This window comes from Acipenser ruthenus, chromosome 5 (genome assembly GCF_902713425.1).
Source record: "Acipenser ruthenus chromosome 5, fAciRut3.2 maternal haplotype, whole genome shotgun sequence".
Lineage (NCBI taxonomy): Eukaryota > Metazoa > Chordata > Actinopteri > Acipenseriformes > Acipenseridae > Acipenser > Acipenser ruthenus.
This window is the reverse complement of record NC_081193.1, coordinates 42,076,091-42,096,037: the sequence shown is the minus strand read 5'-3', so window position 1 is coordinate 42,096,037 and position 19,947 is coordinate 42,076,091. Positions and strand designations below refer to the sequence as shown.

The following is a 19,947-nucleotide window of genomic DNA, read 5'->3' as shown; positions in this document are numbered from 1 at the left end:
GAACCATCAACCAAGTAAAATAAATCAATGTGTCTTATAAATTCTCAAGATGTTGTTGTTGTTGTTGATTTATCAACGTGTTAATTGGAATTAATTAAATGTGCTTTGAAATATGTCCCTTTGTTTTTTTTATAATTTGAATTAAGTATATTAGTAAATGAATTGGTACAGTGAGAACCTCTGTATGTTAATGCATGTACAGTTGTAGTCAAAAGTTTACATATCCCAATGGAAATTTATAATTTCTAGAAATTTATCAAACAAATAATTATAGGAAACATCATTTGTAGCAAAAGTTTTGCTTTTGTGGATAAGGAAAAAAAGTTTGTTTGCAAAACTCAAAAAATGCTAATTCAAAAGTATCAAGGAAAATGAAATTAATAGCTAGTTGAGGCATCTTTAGCAATAATAACCTATTTTAAACGATTAGTCAATGAGCTTTTGGCCTGATTAAGTGATTTTTAACAATTCTTCAACGCTCAGATATATAGCCCAAATAGAGAGTGTTTCATGAGAACATAAATACATCCAATAAACACTTATTTTTATTTTTATTGAATAAACACATCATCAGTGGTTGATCATTGCTCCATTTGTTTATTGAATTAATATGCTCTTAAAGCATGTTTTATCTTTATCGGCCTTATGATAAGTAAAGCCATGATAATGCTTTATAAAATGTTGTGCATTAAACCAATGCTAGTTTTACTAATTTTACAATTACTGATCTGGGTATAGCTATCGGGTGAGCAGGTTGTACACAGCTGGGCTGTGTAAGAGTGTCACTTTTGTAATGGCAGGCGTAGGATGGGTCATTTTGAGCTGGAGAAGTGTGAAGAACAACATCCTCTGGAAGAGTACAAGAAACAAGAGATGAAAAAAAGGCAGATCTTAAAAAAACTGTCAGCCACACCAACTCCAGAGAAAAACGCTAATGAGGAATTCCAAGTAAGTTAAAATAAAGCATCTGCATTAACAGAATTCTTTGCACAGCTAAATTGGGTAAGAGGCATTTTACCAGACTAGAAGATGGTCATTTTCCATTCAAAGTCTGCCTATTTTGCGTTTTATCTTATACTGTAAATCCTGAAGCCACTACAAGTTTACTCTGATGTGTTCATTCTCTAGTTTTTTATTTACACACTTCCGCCCGTACACTGGCCTTCCAGTAAATTAAAAAGGTGTGCTGGTGATGGGGTGTGTGTTTTACTGCTCTTGTTTGTTAAATACCTTGGTATCCCTGAATAAATCATTGTCTCCCTGTTTGTCCCAGGAGCTTATGATAGAAAATGTTTTTTAGCAATGATGATGGAGTGATATCACAGTGCATGAATCTTGTACAGGGCAGTAAGCATTGCAGATTCCCATTTTTGGGTAAAATGGAGAAAGAACTATCCACCAGAGCTAGTTCTGCATTTGACGCTCTTTCATGATAATGATGATCTATTCTGGGATGCCAAGATATTTAGTAAGCAAGAAGGGGTAAAATGCCAGTACTACACTGTATATGTAGAGCCATTTTTCAGTGCAAAAGTTATTATTTTAATTAATGTCATATGGGACCTGATATGGAATTAATCACTCAAAAGAAAATGTAATTATTAAACCCCTGTTTATTAATGCATTTATTTTGTTAACAATTAGATATTAAAGGAGCAGATTGCAGCACTGCAGCAAGAGTTTAAAAAGAAGGAGACTCGCTGGTCAGCTGCCCACGGCCGGCTGAGAGACCAGGTGGAGGCCCTGACCAAGGAAAACCTGGAGCTGAGAGACGAGCTCAAGCTGTCAGAGAGACACCGGCAAGAAGCAGTGAAGAAAGCCGAGGTGACATCTATCCCCAGCAAGAAGGCAGAAACACAGGTAAGAGAACATATGATATTCACATCGCCAGCATATTCCCTAATAGTGCCTGGAACTGTTGTTCTTCATCTTGCATGCCCAGCTGTTACAGGCTTGGTGGTGTCCAGTCTCTTCAGCAGTGTCTACAAAACATTTCTGTCACAAGCTCTTTGTAAGAATTCTAGTCTTCCAGCAAGCAGACCCATTTACATTAGGCTAAGCCAGCAGTGGATCCTTGATCGTAGCTCCACCTGTGCCTGTGCTTATTCATAGTGTCTTGATATTCACACAGCAATGCTTGTCCAGCTTCACTGGCTTCCAGTTTGTCAGTGAACTGAGTTCAGGATCCTACTGCTTGCAAACTATGGATGATCATGCATTTTCATCCATTGGTCCCAGATTCGGGAGCAATCTGGCCTTTCCTTATCCATAATTGTAGTATTCATTTATAGTCTTTATAGTTATTTGTCTTTTAACTGTTAATGTTAGGTTGTGTGTTTTGTGAAAGAAAATAACTTTGAAAATGGGAGATTCTGCATCTCAGTTGTGTTCTGGAGAGCAAAAGTTTTAATAAATAAATACATTACAGAACCCTGCTATTGTGTGTAGGTTTCTGAAGCAATACTGATGGGCACACGTCATGTGAGAAGGGAAGACAGGCCACCTGCTGGCCATAAGAGTCGCAGCTCCACTCCTGTTGGGAGGAAGACACCATTTGAGAGACAGGTTACTGTAGAGCCTCAGGTCAAGGTAAGGACCCAGATCAAACCATTTTCTTTATTGTACTTGTGGCAGGGCAGAAGCCCTGCACATGTAAATAAATGTATAATTTGTAAGTGTTATGTGTAAATATTAGATGACAATGTATGTGTTAGATATGGCAGGGCTGGAAGTTAAGATTCCAGACGTAGTTGTTTTGGGTGTGTTTGTGGTGGTGGGCAGCGGGGATAGGGTTAATTCCTATCCCTGCCAAATGCACGTGCAAAATGTGACCAGGTGTTTGTTGATTGAATTATTAATTGTCAATCAACCCTGGCCACATGGTATTTAATAGAGGCAGGAGCTCCATTGTTGGAGGAACTGCCTGGGAGAGGGGAAACCACATGGTCTGTCTGTTTGTCTCTCTCTGTCTGTCTGTCTGTCTCTGTCTGTCTGTCTGTCTGTCTGTCTGTCTGTCTGTCCGTCCATCCATCTGCCTGCCTGCCGTGTTTCTTTTCTTTGTTTTCATAAGTCAGTGAAGGCATTGCTCAGCCTGACTTCTATGTTTGATTTGTATTTTTGTATAAACCTTTTGTTTGGCCCTGTGCCTATTTGTTTTGTGTTTTTGTTTTATTTTTGTTAATAAACATGCGCCCCAGCGCTTAAAACCTGCAGTTACTGTCTCTGAGTCTCTATCCACCAGCCATCCTGTCACAGTGCTTTAGTAGAAATATTATATCAACCTGAGTCACTGTTGATTATAAATTCATTTGGTGGATGTGGCTTGAAAAAACAAATATAGTTAACATATTGAGACAAAATTTGTGATTTTCAAACACTGGATTAATTTAGCAAGTGACCCCTCCTTTAGCTGGGTCCTTTTCCCTTTATTTTAGGAAATAAAAGTACTAGGTAAAGGATAACAAGGAACTAAAAATATATTTTAAAGCCTTGGTAATAACAGTTTTCTTTGTTGTGGTTTTACATGATTAGGAGCTGATCAGTGTATAGTCCAACAGGATCAGAAAGGGCTATAGAACAGGAAATACATAAAAAATATACTGTTAATATTATTTGGTTTTAAGTCATACCCAAAAGGCCTTACACACCGGATGCGATGAGACAAGCGAATGTGTCGTACAGCACACCGCACCATGACAAAAAAAATAAAACGTGTTTTTCATACAAGCCATTCACACTGCCTGCGATGCGACAGGCGACACTGAAGCTATGTGAAAAAAGTAGGATTGGTGTCTATTTTTGCGATTTTGTCGCATGACAGCTAGGGAACTGACCAATGAGGAACAGCTTCCCTTGCGTGCCTTCAGTAAACAATGGCAGAAGAAAAGATAATTCTTGCAGTATCAAAATACCGGGAGCTGTACAATAAAGGCCTCAAATTATAAAGACACGGCAAAGAGGGAGAGCATCTGTGGTGGGGGGGTGTATGTTACTGACAGCCTTCAAACTAGGGAGCATGTGATGAATCAGTAGTTAATTATTTCAAACAATCAAATCAACTGGGTTTGATTAGGATCTGTTAGGGAAGTCTGTCGATCACAAACCGTCGGTCATTATTTTAATATTATGATTTTTCTAGGTTGAAGAAAAGAGTGAAATTGTGAAAATAGCAGTCAGGGAGCCAAGGGATAAGAATGTTTCTCAATCGGAAAGTGCCCCCCCACCTGGATGGAGGACTCCCCAACCCCACAAGGAGAGAGAAACCCCTTTGGACACAGAAGCAGTAAGTGGGTGTTTCATTTTAATATAATCCTATTGGGTAGCATTCTCATTCTAGAGACATCAACATGACATTTATTGGGATTATTTCCCAAGGGTTAGCGGTCCTCACCCCTGCTCTTAACTGACATAGTATGTGCAGGTGGGAGTCTTTTGCATTCTGTTGATAAGCTGAAAGGATGCATATTGGGTTATTCTTGCATGAAATGTGCCCTATAGTGCTCTTTAAACACCCAGTAATAATTGATACCACTTCAGTTTCTCATTGTGTCACTATCATCTTATGACCAAGCCTGGTATTGTGTTTTACCTATTCATAACTGTGCAATTAATACTCTCAATGCAGTTTAAGGGCAATTAGGGGCCAAAATCTGATTTTACATTTTCATTATCCTCCTCATATATAATTCAATGGCACTCTGAACTCAGATTCAATAATTAATGGCAAAACGTATGCAAAATTGGAATTCTACACTCTCTGCAAAGAGCCTCATTAAAACTGTAAGAATATCATCAAATAAAGATAGGGTGGCCAGATTAGAGGCTGGCAATGAGGTTTTGACTGCTTTCGTGTGAAAGCCAGTGTCTGAATACAGCTTTTTCCAGAGGAGACAGAGAGCTTTTCAAAAAACGCTCCACAGGTCCAGCTCTTAAGGATGCTGATTCCAATGAGGCAATATTTTCTTCATCATCTATTAGTTCCAGCCCTGGTTTACTGCAGTCTAATGTGCTATTAGTCTTCCATTGCTGTGAATCACAAACACTATGCCCTCCATATTCCACTGTAGGGTGTTTCTAAATACTTATTAACAACCTCTGTTTTATGAAAGGTTACTTTTTCTGGGAACTTTTGAAGCAACTTCTTGTGAAGAAATTGTCATGTAATTTTCACTATCTGGAAAACAAAGCTTAAACCCCACAATATAAGTATTCTTCAGTTTAAATGGCTGAAAAATACTTAATCAACAGGTTGAGTATAGGATAGGTTGTGTTCCATGGCTATAACATGGCTAAACTAGTTTCTAAAGCCAAAACCTTAGTAAATGCTTGGATTACTGCAAGAAACTACAGTAATCTATACACACATTAAGTAAATTACTGTTTACTGTTTTAACAATTAAAATTATTGTGAGGTATGTAATTGCAAGTGTAGCGATCTTGGTTCCCGCAGGCAGGCGCATCACACAGGGCAAGGCAACCCACACACAGGCGGAGGGCGGGCGCGAACCCGGGACCTCTCGCACTGAAGCATAGCGCCGATACCGCTGTACAAAAGAGCCGGCTCCCTTGCAAGGAGCGTATATCGGGCTTATGTCTTTGTGTGTGATTACGTCACCTACCAGCCCTACTGCTGCCTTCCCCCTTGCACGCTACACTCTCCCCTGCCAGCCTCAAGTCCGCCCCGGACTTGCTAATCAGGCTACAGTCCGACGAGTGCGTACCGGGGTACTTGCATCCCACTTCTGACACCAATGTAACAATCTTGGTTCCCGCAGGATCGTTACACAAGCTAAACTGTATTTCTATGGATGGAAATTACCTGTCTCAATATGCTCATTTTTCTTTGCTTCATCTCATTAGACAGTCCATCGGTTTGTAACAAATCGTCTGAGATCAAAGGACAGAATGTCACCTGTGCCAAACCTAAATGTTGGAAGACAGAACAATGCGCACAACTCTGCTAAAGGTAAGTCACCATTTCATTGGTACTGGAGATTTCATTGCTGACATGTCCGCTGTTTCAGAAAATATTAATTACAGATTTTGATAACAATTAGTAGGTCAAGTCAAGTTGAGTAAAATAGACAGTGAAACAAATCTGAGTTCAGAGCAAAAAAAAAAAAAAAAAACATGTAGCTTATGAACTGCTTATATAAGGAGTGAGTTACCTACTGGAAGTGATTAGTCGGGTTTACATCCTAGACTTCGGAATCTCAACCTTATGTTCTCAAAAGTCACACCTCTCTGAAATGTCTAACCTAACCCTGTTTACAAACATTACCGACTGCATGTATTTAATCCCAATTTTTTTATGTAATTTTACTACTTTTATCTGACTTTTGTGCCTTAATTTAACCAATAACTTAAGTGAGGACAGGTCTAGAGCAGCTTCTTTCACTGAAGTATCTTCAACAGTGAACTTTAAAAAAAAGAAATAAAAGATGACCCGAAATGTATAAACAGCTATGGCCAAAAGTTTTGCATCACCTAGAATTTTAGGATTGAGACATAATTAAAAAAAAAAATTAAATATATGAACATAATTTAGATATTTTATTTAACATCATGTTGTCAAAGAAACTACAATATTACTTCACAAATGTCTACCGGAAGCCATAATAGTAGTACATGTTCGATTTCGAAATGCAACATTTTTGTCAGTTTATCATTAAGTATGTGGAAAACTACAAAACGGTATGTAATTTAATATGTTAACGTAAGATTATTCAGCAGGTTTCATTCGACTTTATGAAGCAAAATTTGTTAATTCTATAGGGTGATGCAAAACTTTTGGCCATAGCTATATTTGTTTTCACAAACAAATACACCTGAACATATTTCAGTAGCCTTCTTTTAATGTAATTCATATGGCCAGCAGCACATTCATTATGCTAAAATGAATGTGCAATACTGTGTGCAATATTTAATGACAGTCTTTACTGTCATTAAATATTTATTTTTAATGATAGTCTTTACTGACCAATGCACAAAACTAACCTGGCTGCTGACAGAACCACTGCTGCTTACTGTCTGTGCTGGGATAAGGTACAATCAGTCCCAGAACAAGAGGTTTACATATTCCTTACATCTGACTTTAGTACTATATCAGACTTATAAAAGTGTGACAACCTTTTGGCCCAAGCTTTCATGTCGCTTCTCCATAAATCCTGACTGGTCCTGACTTTTTATACCCCATGTAAACTGGAACACGGCCATTAATCCGACCTTTGTCAAAGTTTCAGGATCATGCAAACCCTGTGATTGACAGATTTGAAATAACCTGGACACTCCATTTAGTTACTGCAGGATGGTAGAATTTGATGAACACTGTATATATTACGATTGTCAGACCAGTGAATAATTTAAGAGGATGGCTCTGATTTAATCTCATCTAAAGTCAGTGCTTTGCAAGTGCAAAAGAAATTTAGAACTAAAACTTCTGCTTTCACTCCATTCTACAGCATTCCAACGTGATTTACCATGAGAATGCTTTTGTTAACGGGACTCTTTTCAATGTTTAGGAAGACTTTCTTCACATTCGGGAAGTTCAGAGGACGCTCCAGACACACGTGCAAGAAATCAGGAAAAGCACAACTCTAAATCCCAGAGCAGCAACGATGAAGCAGGGGTAATCGAAAGAAAGATCCTGCAGTTGTTTTATTCTTACTTTGAATTAACTTGGATGTAGGGAGGTGATCATGGCCTTATACCACAAATGCCTGGCCATTCTTGTGTGAAAAAATGTGTTTGTTAAACACTGCTCAGTGCATTATCTGCTATACATATATTTATAGTAAGACGATTGTATCCGCTAAATTTACTTCATTGATCTATGTATTACCTTGACTGTCTTTATTGCTTTGTGGCATGGAGGATCAGAAGCTGACCTATACGGACATTGTTCAATAAAGATAGTACCTGTTTGTAATAATCGTTGATCACAGTTACATCTTTCTCTGTGAACAGACAGTGCCAAGATCTCGAGAGAGACCAGCATGTGCAATGGAACGCAGAAGCCGCAGTGCAACTCCAAATGGCAGAAAGACACCATCATCTGGAAAAGCGACTCTTGAGGCTGAGTATAAGGTTTATATATCAGTCTCAATTTCACCAATTAGTGTGTTAGAGTGTCACAAGGCTTAACAAAGTTAGAGGGCTAGATTCTTAGTTATTTATTCTAGATCATCATTACTATTTTTTCTGATAGTGAAAACAAACCAATAAAGTTACCAAACCAGAAACAAACAAATCATAAAACATTTGCAAGTAATCAAGAGTTTTCTTTGGTTTGTTTTGGAAATGTAAATGGTGTTTTCTTTCCTTTCAGACCATAATATGATTTTCCATCAAGGAGACCTAGTGACATCATAAATAACTGAAAGAAAGAAATAAAAAAGAACAGGATAAATTGCAGAACTTAGTTATGTATACCACTTGACTATTATTATTATTATTATTATTTATTTATTTATTTATTTTTATTATTATTATTATTTATTTCTTAGCAGACGCCCTTATCCAGGGCGACTTACAATTGTTACAAGATATCACATTATTTTTACATACAATTACCCATTTATACAGTTGGGTTTTTACTGGCGCAATTTAGGTAAAGTACCTTGCTCAAGGGTACAGCAGCAGTGGCCCCTACCAGGGATTGAACCCACAACCCTCCGGTCAAGAGTCCAGAGCCCTAACCACTACGCCACACTGCTGCCCTATTAGTAGTATTTTTTTAGGAAGACCAAACACTTAATTGTCTACTAATAATAGTTTTTATCACAAATACATTAAACAATAATAATAATAATCTCATTGTACCTGATAATAATAATAAAAATCTCATTGTATATATATATATATATATATATATATATATTTTTTTTTTTTTTTTTTTTAATTACTAGGTGGGATACAAGTTTATCTGAATCTAGCCATATGCAATCTGAAATGTCTATGGGAGGCTAGGAGTGAATGATAAAGGTTTAGTAAAGATTCAAAATCAAGGCATTTGTCGTGTTCACCCTGTAAAGTGTGACAGACACACCGCGAACAGCAAAACTATCCTCAAACAGAAATACATATTTAGCTTGTTCTCGGCTTCCGTTTCCATTCTGCATGTTAAATCTATTCACATGCTGTTTTGTTTTCAGGAAATAAAACCAAAACCAGTGTTGTCAGGAAGAGCGTCACCTTATGTGAGCAGTAAGGGCAAGGACAGTGAAATCCGAGAAGAAACGCAGTATCCAGATGGCAAGGTACCAAGAATAGTTTGATTTGTTTGTAGTTTATTATGTGCTCCTTTAGTACTGATATATACGGTGGCCCTGAAGTGCAAAACACAAGGAAATAAAAAAGTTAGCAACATGCAAACAAATCCCAAAACAGAAATAACCTTGAAAACGGAAATGGAACACTTAAGTGGACAGGTGCAAGATAGTGAAGGAAACTGATCACAGATCTGCGATTACAGGAACATTCGCTCAATTACTGTGGTTCTGGACAGCGAAGTCAAAATATCTTTAAACGAAACAGTTTTACAATGTCAACACCATTTCAGCTTTGCTTAAAATACTGTATTCTAAGTTTCTGTTTAGAAAAAGAAAAAAATATATGTTAACAAAAAAACCACTGTGCAAAGACAATGCACTTCACTGTCCAAACTCCAAGTGCAATTAATGATACATCTATTATTATTATTATTTATTTCTTAGCAGACGCCCTTATCCAGGGCAACTTACAATTGTTACAAGATATCACATTATACACATATCACATTATTTATTTATTTTTTTACATACAATTACCCATTTATACAGTTGGGTTTTTACTGGAGCAATCTAGGTAAAGTACCTTGCTCAAGGGTACAGCAGCAGTGTCCCCCACCTGGGATTGAACCCACGACCCTCCTGTCAAGAGTCCAGAGCCCTAACCACTACTCCACACTGCTGCCTCTGCATTAGCATTTGAATGCAGTTGTACTCAACCCTGATTGGAGGGATGTTTTTTGAGAATTAGGCTCTAGAATGCAACAGTGCTTTTAGGTCTTCATCTGGATCTCCGCAGATTTAATGGTTGCATGTTGTTCTGGTGAATATTTAACTGTATATAAGATGAATACATACCTACAAACTTGTCAGTCTGTGTTTTGTTGAGCTGACATTTTAAATGATGTTATTTTTTGTAAGACTGAGCAGGTGCTTGCAAGTGGCCGTCGAATTATCACTTTCCGGAATGGAACCAAGAAGGAAATCGATGCAGATGGCAAATCAGTTACAGTCACCTTCTTCAATGGGGATGTGAAAAAGATGATGTCTGACGAGAGGGTGGTATGTGAGGCCATGTCTTAGTACTATGTCGTGTTATTAACTCGATTGCAAATCATTACAAAACTACTTTAATGCTGCAATTCAATCTCAAGAATTAAAGATACAAAAGGTGTTTTTCACTCGAGCTTTAACTCATCTGACTGATGATGTAAAAGAGCCTTTGAAGTTCTATGATTCAGTTTGTAATATGCAGCAAAAATCATTTCTGAGATAAAACGACAGTTGCTTTTGTAAGGTTTATTGACATTTTCTATGAAACTGTATTTGTACTTTCTTATTACAGATTTATTACTATGCTGATGCCCAGACAACTCATACAATGTATCCCAATGGCCTAGAGGTATTGCAATTTCCAAATAACCAGATTGGTAAGAATTTCAAATACATTTATTTTCTCTTTTGCAGTTACTTGTTCAAATACGGAGGTTTGATACATTTGTTGTAGCTGATTTGTTGAGTTCATAACCATTACATTTTTGATTCAGTAATGTTTCCTCTTATTAGATGGTAAACCTCTTATTTAATAGCAAAGTACACTGTGAATAACCACATTATTGCATGATCAAATTATTACATAATGTGGAGCACTGCATTGTGTTTATTTTTTGTAGAAAAGCATCACCCGAATGGTACAAAGGAAATAATATTCCCGGATCAGACAGTTAAACATCTTTATAGTGATGGACGTGAAGAAAGTATCTTTCCTGACGGTACTGTGGTGAAGCTTGAGAAGTAAGCTGACAAATTTGTTTATATTACAATTTGACATGTGCTATAAAAAAAACATTTTGTGGAAAACAAAGTAGATTTTTGCTTTTAAGATTATAAATATCATCCTTGATGTGGTTAACTTAGTATATAGTATATTTATGATACAGTAGATGATTAGTAGTATTTACATAATATTATTACCAATCTCACTTGGTAAATGCAAAACATAATAGCATATATGATTTTAAATATGAGCTGTAAATAGGATTGAGAACTGTGGGCGAGATATACAGAGAATTTGTGAGTTTATGTTTGCATTGCAGATACCTTGCATGCATTCGCAAGTCTGAGAAATTCAAGTTCCGGGAATGAAAATATAATACATTTTTGTATATTTAGCAACAGTATCTATTCATGCTTTTATTTCAGTTCTCGTACTGCTCTGAACAACTGGAACTAAAGTTAATTTAAACAAAGCTTAGGGAGCTCTAAGCTCCCTCTTGATAGGAGGTATTTAAATAGTATTTGATCTTTTTTGCAAATTAGTTAAGTGAAGTCAAACGCATGCAACACATTTTTCTGCAACATTGTTATGTGCGGAAAACATACTGTTTGAATTTCACACTTGTAGGTGTCTTGCATAATTATTCATACAGAGTTAAGGAAAAATAAGCAAGGTCACGCGATTCCCGCCACTCCTGTTTTAAATTTCAGTCACAACTTTTTCTCGAGGCAGAATTAAGGGTAAAAGAAATTCCTGCAACTGCCCTTGCTTAACTCACATATATCTTTTGAATATCTGGCCCTGTATTTAAAAAAATATATATATTGTTGTTCTAAAATTGTCTTCTCTATAATCTGCTGATTGTATAGCTTTTTCATTAGGAAACACATGCATGCACACTCACTACTTAATTGTAGTATGCTTGTTTAATTTCCAGGAATGGAGAGAAGATTGTTGTATTTAACAATGGGCAGCGAGAGATCCATACTTCACAGTACAAGCGCAGAGAGTATCCCGACGGAACTATCAAGACAGTTTATTCTAATGGTCGACAAGAAACAAAGTATTCTTCTGGACGGTTTCGGATAAAAGACAAAGAAGGCAATATTATCCTTGATAAAAAATGATGTGAACAAGCACATAATGGTGCAAAGTGAAGTAGCTCCTCTGCTTTAGATTTTGCAATATTACCCGTCAAATAATTATTTACATACAAGACCACCTGCATATAAATTGTACTTTTTAACCTAAACCATTTAAAAAAAAAAAAAAAAAAAAAAAGATTATTCATTGTTATTCATATATGTTAATAATTCTTCACATTTACAAATATGGTCACTTTTTAAATTGATTATTAATAGTGTAAATATAAATTATTGTATCATCAACCCATTTTATTGTGTGTTTTGTTTATTTTTTTATTTTTAAATGTGCATGTAAATAAGATGTTTTATACTTTATTAGGTACAATTCCATTTAATATTGCAATCCTGGTACTTTCTTGGTCAGATAACATTTCGTTGAAAGGTTAAGGATTTAGTAAATGCACTGAAATGTTATAACATCATACATAACACGGGTTCAAGTTTATTTACTGTCAGTGTTTTTATACAATCCAAATGATCTGTAATCAAAATTCTATACCAGTTTGTAAAAATTATATATATATATATATATATATATATATATATATATATATGTTTAGTAGTCTTTGTATAGTCTTTTTTAGGATTATAAAAAGTGTTTTTACAAAAAATGCATTGCTTATCGCAGTTTCATATGCACTGTATATAATCAGATAAATGATTATAAAGTGTGCTTTATTATTGGCTTGTATTCACATTTGTTTCAGTGCTTGATGGCCATTTTCTTATCAATTAGATAATGCACATACAAAAACATTGGTTTATATTGGTGTTAGATGTCTGTGGAGTCACTTAAGGTGACTGGTATTACGAGCTGATGTTTTAAGTTACAATTTATTTATTCATTAAGCTGAATGAAAAAGTAGTTGTGTTTTTAATGTGATACTTCATGTTTTGTTTTGTTTTTTGCTGATGAACACATCCAAGAAACATGGATTTTGATAAAGGTAACCAAATTACATTCAATCATCGTCTAATCAAGGCATATGCATGTGTCTAATACATCCTGGGATGCAAGGTAACTATATGGCTATACTTACACATTTAGCAGTACTGTATAACTGCATAGTCATGGGTACATTTAAATGGTTTCTGTCAGATTTGGGCTATTGCTGCGTAATAAATGAATGGCTGTTGGTGCTGTAATTGGCTGAAACTACCTACAGCGTTGTATAAACTGGGTTATATAACATAAATACTCATGATTGTGTCATTTTGTTAATAAAAACAATATTGTCTCCATTCTCAAAGCTTTTTACTCCAAATAGTCATTCAGAAAGGAAGTATACACCTAATAAATTTACCAAACCAGAAGTAAACAACTCAGGACATTTGATTTGGGTGCTTGTTTCTTATTTGTTTTAGAATTGTAATGCTTTTAGTAAAATAATGAGTAATTCTGAGCAAAAAGCTTTGTGTTGTTTAGGCGATAATATTCTGCAAGTGAGAATAATAGGAAAGTAACATTAATAAAAACCCAGCACACAAGTAACAGATGATAATTACTGCTGCAACAAGGTGAGCATAAACTCGGTTACAGTACAAATATTTTACAAGTTGATTTGTAGGCCATCAAAATGGTTATATATTTACCAGAAGAAGGTTCAATGGGTTGTAAGAATGAAACATACAGGACTTCTCCTTCACAGCTTATTAAACCAATTGTGCATCTTCTTCCCTCTACTCATACTTTCCAAACTGGTAAAAAAATGTTAACTTTTTTTTTTTTTTTTTTTAAACAATACCCACTTTTGAACACATTGAACATAGTGTACGCTGTGCCACCAGAAAGTATTCAGATACGATAACTATATTGTGATTGATGGGCCCACTTGGCTGTAAATATAAAAACAAAATGACTTTTAAGGTTTCGTTACTTATTTTCTTGCCACTCAGTAAAACAGAAACTTAATCACAGCTGTTGTCGAGTTGACGAGTGGGTCCATGTTAGAATTAATACTGAATAAAGGGAACATGAGAACTGGTTGAATTTATTAGCAGCAGTGAGCAAAAATGAAATACCCTGAAATACTGTAAACCCCTTTTTATTAAAATGCCATTCATTGCAGGTGATTTCATTATACGGTAGATTCCCGTTAATCGGTGTTTCAATCATTTGTGTTTCGATAATCTGTGTGGTTTAATACAGTACATTATCAAAATGTATTAGTGCAGAAATCAGTTATTCGCACTCTTTATTAGTGCAGAAATCAGCGTATCTGCGGAAGCAGACAGTCATCATTTAATTCAATTAAATTGAGTACAGTATAGTGCAAGCCAACAGACAGTACTGTATTGTAGTTACTGAAACCAGTGACAAGCAAGCAGAAGCAGACTTAAGACTCTTAGCCTGGCAGTCTGAATATGAAAAGCAGTTACGACAATTAAAGATCAGTGACTTTTTTAAACCAGCTCTCTCTGCCTCTGAACAACGCGGATTACGTACAGTATATATTTTTTGACCATTGGGAGATATATATTTTTTGTACTATTGCATTTTTCGAGTCTTCAATTAATAGTGCAGGGATTTCCCAAACAGCAAGCTTAATTTCGGCTAATCCATGTTTTTCACTAATTCAGGCTCAAATCGGTCCCACTTTGAACAAATTAACGGGGGTCTACTGTAGTGTACATGCAATCACAATGTACTGTTTATATAGTATACAAATGTATTGATACCAGTAATAGCACATATTTAAAATATTTCAGGGATATACATTTGTAATAGTAGGTGTCGACATAAAAAAAAAATTAAACTACAAATATTATTGTTTGTTTTATCATTAGAACATTTCCACATATCATTTTGAGACAGACTGTATTATTTGTAAGTACTTTGTCCTGATTAAAATCTGCAGGTATTACATCACGGTCAATCGTTAATCGTGTGTGAGCAGCAGTCACTGAGAAGAGGAGGGTCTTTAGGACCCCATAGCAATGGTCCAACGCACTCTTTGCTACTGCATATGCTATCAGAAAAAGAGCCTGCTTTTCGTCTCTTTACTTTATGAAGCTCAGAAGACACAAGCCTTTTTATGAGCTTCTGAACTTCTTGGACTGCTATTTTCACATTTACTGTGCTTCTTGAAGCCTTGTACGTAGCTTCATTGAAAGGAAATGTTAGAATAAAGTCTCCCACACGGGACTGGGGCCTAATATTCTCATTAGCTTTTGAATTCCAGGGAAAAGATGCAGGTTTGTACCTTTGTATGTGAATTGAAGGTAGCTTACAATGGCCAAGAGACGACTGCTTCAAGGATGGCCTCTTTCTAGCTGCTCCTAACCTTTCTTTGTTCTGAGATACAGCCTGTGTACTAACTGCAGAGGTCTTCTTGTTGGTGGTGCTTATTGCCCACTGAACCTGTGCTGGTTCTTTTGAAAGAACAGGGCACTTCTTAGTATCCCAACATATGTTAGGTCTAGATGCCTCAGTGCCATCTTCTCGGTTGTATGCATACATCTGGGTTCTGCTATCACATGACGTACTGCAGCCCTTAGTCGCAATGGATTCAGAGTGTGCCTCTTTGTTAGAATTCTGTTTGTACACACTAGAATGACTGAAACTTTTGTTGTGAGTCAGATCTATATGCTCCTTGGGCTTATACATAGCTTTAGGATGAACTACCAGTGCATTTCCTGAACCCAAAGATTGAGTACTTAAATAACGGGGGCCTTTATACCACTGTTTCAAGTAACCACTTTGTCTCTCGCTATCCATCTTCTTGTAGTTCAACAGATCGACCAGGTCATATAGCAGTCCCGTCTTTACCGTCACATCTGTTGGGCAGTCCAAAGACAGCGCCGGGCTGTAGTTCACTTCCAGGAGCCATGGCTTGAAGTTATCATCAATCAGGATATCAAACCCAAAGAGTTCTATGCAATTAGGGGTTGGTGGAATGGAAGGGGCAATGGTAAGTAAGGTCAGGGTTACTATGTTGTTGATTCTCTGCCACAAAAGAATTTCATCAATGTTCTGGCTATGTAGAAAGCAACGGAATTTACTCATTGTCCACTTGCACCCTGGGCCCACCCGCTCTTTGTCCATGGTGTATGCTGGCCCAAACTTGTTGATACTTGTGTTGGTCAAATGTGCAAGCAGGTTGTTCAGTGAAGTCAGCTTGTACTTCTCTGTTGCAAATCTCACCAAGCCCTCTTGGTACATGTACACTGTAAGAGGGTGAAAACTACTGACACAAACATAGATACGGAGATCTAATTTATAGCCAGAAATCAGCAAAGGGTTGCTTACGTACTTCTGCACAATGACAGGGGAATCATAAGCCAGATCCTGAATGTCCTCAAAAATAAATATCCCTCTTCCCCTAGATAGATCTACTGGCTTACATATCCAGTACCCTGGCTTCCCACCATTTGCATATCTGTCTTTTGTATACTCGGCCACAAACTTTGTATAATCATTGGGCAGGATGAAAGCAATTGGACTAAAATCATAGAGTGATGGGCCAAAAATCCCTTTCATTCGCTTTAGGTTCCTTGCTAAATTGTCCTTTCTTGTTATGCCCATTGTTTTAGGGTGGTGGTTCAGTCTTTGCCATGGCAAAATGTTATCAAAGTCACAGCTCCTGAATGTAGAGGAGCGCCAGTAAAGATTCCAGTCGCCTTCCTCCTGCTCCTGCTCGTCATATTCCACCCAGCCACGCTCCAAGAGGACCTCACGCACCACTTCAGGTGCTCCCTCATGAAGTCGAAACACCAGGGGCTTCTCCACCACCTCTGAGGCATCCCCTGAGGCCATGCTTCGACTGCTTTCCTCCACAGACTATAAAGACAATAAAATACAAATAAAGTTAAAGGCATTATTATTGCAAGATTTAAATTCACAATCTTAAATATCAGCATGTTTTAAAATATCCTGCTGTTTACCAACAATACTGTACATAAAGAACGTGCAAATGTAATGAATGGTTTCTTAGCAACTCTAGTTTCACACTCTCATTATTAAGAAAATGTGTTGTAGCCAACAAATATTATTTAATAGCTTCAGGTGTTTTGTCAAAGAACAAAAGCAAAGGAGTGGTGTTATTCACCAATGTATTTCAGCAACCATGGAGTCTGATTGTCAATGTTAACATTCCCCTTGCTACTTGAAAAAACACATTTCGCACCAGTATTGCCAACAATTCTGTTATATTAGACTCATACATTAAATTATTTACAGATAATACATTATATATATATATATATATATATATATATATATATATATATATGTATATATATATATATATGTATATATATATATATATATATATATATATATATATATATATATATATATATATATATATATATTCTGTGCGTGAATGATACAATAAAGGGCAGCAGTGTGGAGTAGTGGTTAGGGCTCTGGACTCTTGACCGGAGGGTTGTGGGTTCAATCCCCAGTGGGGAAACTGCTGCTGTACCCTTGAGCAAGGTACTTTACCTAGATTGCTCCAGTAAAAACCTAACTGTAAAATGGGAAATTGTATGTAAAAATAATGTGATATCTTGTAACAATTGTAAGTCGCCCTGGATAAGGGCGTCTGCTAAGAAATAAATAATAATAATAATAATAATAATAAACAAACACGTTAAACAAGGAATCATATTTATTCAATAATAATAATAATAATAATAACCCACAAATCATGTTTCATTTACTTTACAAACAGAATTTTTTTTGATTTTTTTTTTTTAGGTTAGTCTTATGCATTTGTTGTATCTTGGTTTTTTTTTGTTTGTTTTTGAGAATCGTCATGTCCTTACTGTACACTTCAACAAATAAATAACAGATTTGTTATAGACCTGCATCATAAGTTTCTTTAAAAAACACAGCATCATTACGTATTCTTCCCTGATTAAGAATGTGTACGGCGTCGATGACATTCGTTGTACCTTACATTAATAACTAAGTAGGTTACATTGGTTCAAGAAAATCATATTAATCAAACGACGTTCCATTTACCATTTGATTTAAAATGTATAGAAAAAGTTACCAGCTATATATATATATATATATATATATATATATATATATATATATATATATATATATATATATATATACACACACAAACTATACGCACCTTGCTGCTTTCCTTTTTGCAGGCGCACGTGTATTGCTCTTGCGTCTCCTCCGTTTCCTTTCTGCCAGCTTTCACTTTCTTCTCGGTCTCTCTCCGAAAGCTATTTGTTCTGAGCAGGTTTATGATCTGTCGCTCCACCCCTGGTTTCTCCTGTTGCTAGGATGCAAAGCACGTATTTATTCTCAGTAGTATTAATGGTAGAAGAGACTGTTCTCAGCTGCTTTGGGCACAGTTTCATTCATTTTTTTTTTTAATTTGGTGATTTTCCTTTAATTCTCATTTCTTTCGTTTGAGGAAAATGTATGTGCACCCAATAACCATACACTTCTTCAGAAACACCTCAGATACGTACCACATATAATTAGTTGTTCAAAACTGATGATGAATGATTTCTTTTCAAAGAAAATTGCATCCTTGACATGTATTCTGAAATAATAAATAAAGGTTGCATCTCCCTGTTCCAAGACAGATTCACACCTGCATGACGAATCTCACTTACCTTAATAGCAGAATGATTGAAAATTGTACAAGGGTTGTGTTTTCTGGTGATGGTTATGTTATAGAGCTACATAAGAATGAACTATGCCTTTGTATGACTGTTATATAAAAAAAAAATCCTTTGTGTTCTGGAATTTGTTTTAGCGTGTTGCTATACTTGCACTAGTTGGTTGGAGATAGTTGCATATATCCTTCAAGGAATAAAAACATTCTTGGATCTACCACGATGCTGAATGGAACAGAATTAAATGTGGAAGGAACCAATGGACTATGCAGATCTCAAACAGGAATGTCACAGAACATGCATAACCTGAAGGAAATTAAGAATTTTCTCAAGGACAAAAATGAATCTGTCCCTCGTTAAAAAACATGCCATGCCATCTTCAGATACTAAAGGACAGTGATGGAGAGCCAAGCTTTTATGTATCTGTTTCTAGATCTGTACTGACAAAAGCAATATATAACTTAGCATTGTGTTTTCTTGGCTCTGGGCCTATGGAAGGTGAGTGGTTGCCTAACTGAGTGCAGCTCTAAAATAAAACTGTCAAAGTTTCATAAGCAGTAATTTATATCTACAGCACAAAGGATGATCAGCCTTAAAACAAACACTCCAAGGAGAACACTATTGTTTGAATGGAATGCACCTTTCAAATGAATCACCTTTAGATATATTAGCCAGTATCAAAATATTTCTCTCATTCGTAACCATTCCCATAGAGATGTGGTGGAAAAAGTAATCACTGTGTGGTGATGGAAAATACATTGTAACTGATGTCACACGCCAGTTTGATACACTAGTGTACTCACAATGGCATGATTTGACTAAAGTAAACAGTTAGCTAAAAGCAAATGCAATGAATTGAAACTTACCAAAAACAAACAAAAAATATATCTAATGTGAAAAACATGTTTCATATTATATCACATTTAAGAACTGTGTAGTACAATTTAATAAAAAATGTACCTTTATTTGATGCATTAAACAACTAATTAGTGAACACTATAATACAGAAATTAACTAAAAATCTGCAACAGCCCGTTTGTAAGGGCTACTGCAGGATGCAATATAATATTTAATGGTTAAGGATAGAACCAGATGAAGCTAGATTAATGCAATGGGATGGATTGTATGGGACCAATTTCTTATACAAACAGATTTGTTTTTACAATAA

At 36.0% G+C, this 19,947-nt stretch overlaps 2 protein-coding genes across 7 annotated transcripts in view; one reads left to right on the top strand and one right to left on the bottom strand.

Moving 5' to 3' along the window:
• The window catches only part of si:ch211-140l13.3 (centromere protein J), a 32,238-nt gene extending 19,521 nt beyond the window's left edge, over positions 1-12,717 (top strand). For 5 of the 6 annotated variants that reach the window (XM_034005509.3, XM_059024238.1, XM_059024237.1 and 2 more), the window contains 12 exons: positions 801-948; positions 1,645-1,860; positions 2,449-2,589; positions 4,139-4,282; positions 5,860-5,965; positions 7,521-7,627; positions 7,966-8,085; positions 9,153-9,257; positions 10,188-10,328; positions 10,612-10,696; positions 10,940-11,060; positions 11,981-12,717. In XM_034005509.3, the coding sequence (XP_033861400.3) occupies positions 801-948; positions 1,645-1,860; positions 2,449-2,589; positions 4,139-4,282; positions 5,860-5,965; positions 7,521-7,627; positions 7,966-8,085; positions 9,153-9,257; positions 10,188-10,328; positions 10,612-10,696; positions 10,940-11,060; positions 11,981-12,170 (1,624 nt within the window). In that variant the 3' untranslated portion in view covers positions 12,171-12,717. The remainder of the gene's footprint in view (positions 1-800; positions 949-1,644; positions 1,861-2,448; positions 2,590-4,138; positions 4,283-5,859; positions 5,966-7,520; positions 7,628-7,965; positions 8,086-9,152; positions 9,258-10,187; positions 10,329-10,611; positions 10,697-10,939; positions 11,061-11,980) is intronic. The other variant, XM_059024236.1, reaches the window with a different exon arrangement.
• Positions 12,718-12,769: 52 nt separating this feature from the next.
• Positions 12,770-18,357, bottom strand: ttll2 (tubulin tyrosine ligase-like family, member 2). The gene is made up of 2 exons (XM_034921453.2): positions 18,278-18,357; positions 12,770-16,968 (listed from the first exon to the last, which is right to left on the bottom strand). Exon 2 carries the CDS (start codon positions 16,942-16,944, stop codon positions 15,061-15,063), a length of 1,884 nt encoding a protein of 627 aa, XP_034777344.2. The 5' UTR covers positions 16,945-16,968; positions 18,278-18,357; the 3' UTR covers positions 12,770-15,060.
• Between the last annotated feature and the right edge of the window lie 1,590 nt (positions 18,358-19,947).

Excerpts from the sequence above, each read along its gene's own strand:
- ttll2 (XM_034921453.2), bottom strand. The coding sequence starts at position 16,944 with ATGGCCTCAGGGGATGCCTCAGAGGTGGTGGAGAAGCCCCTGGTGTTT.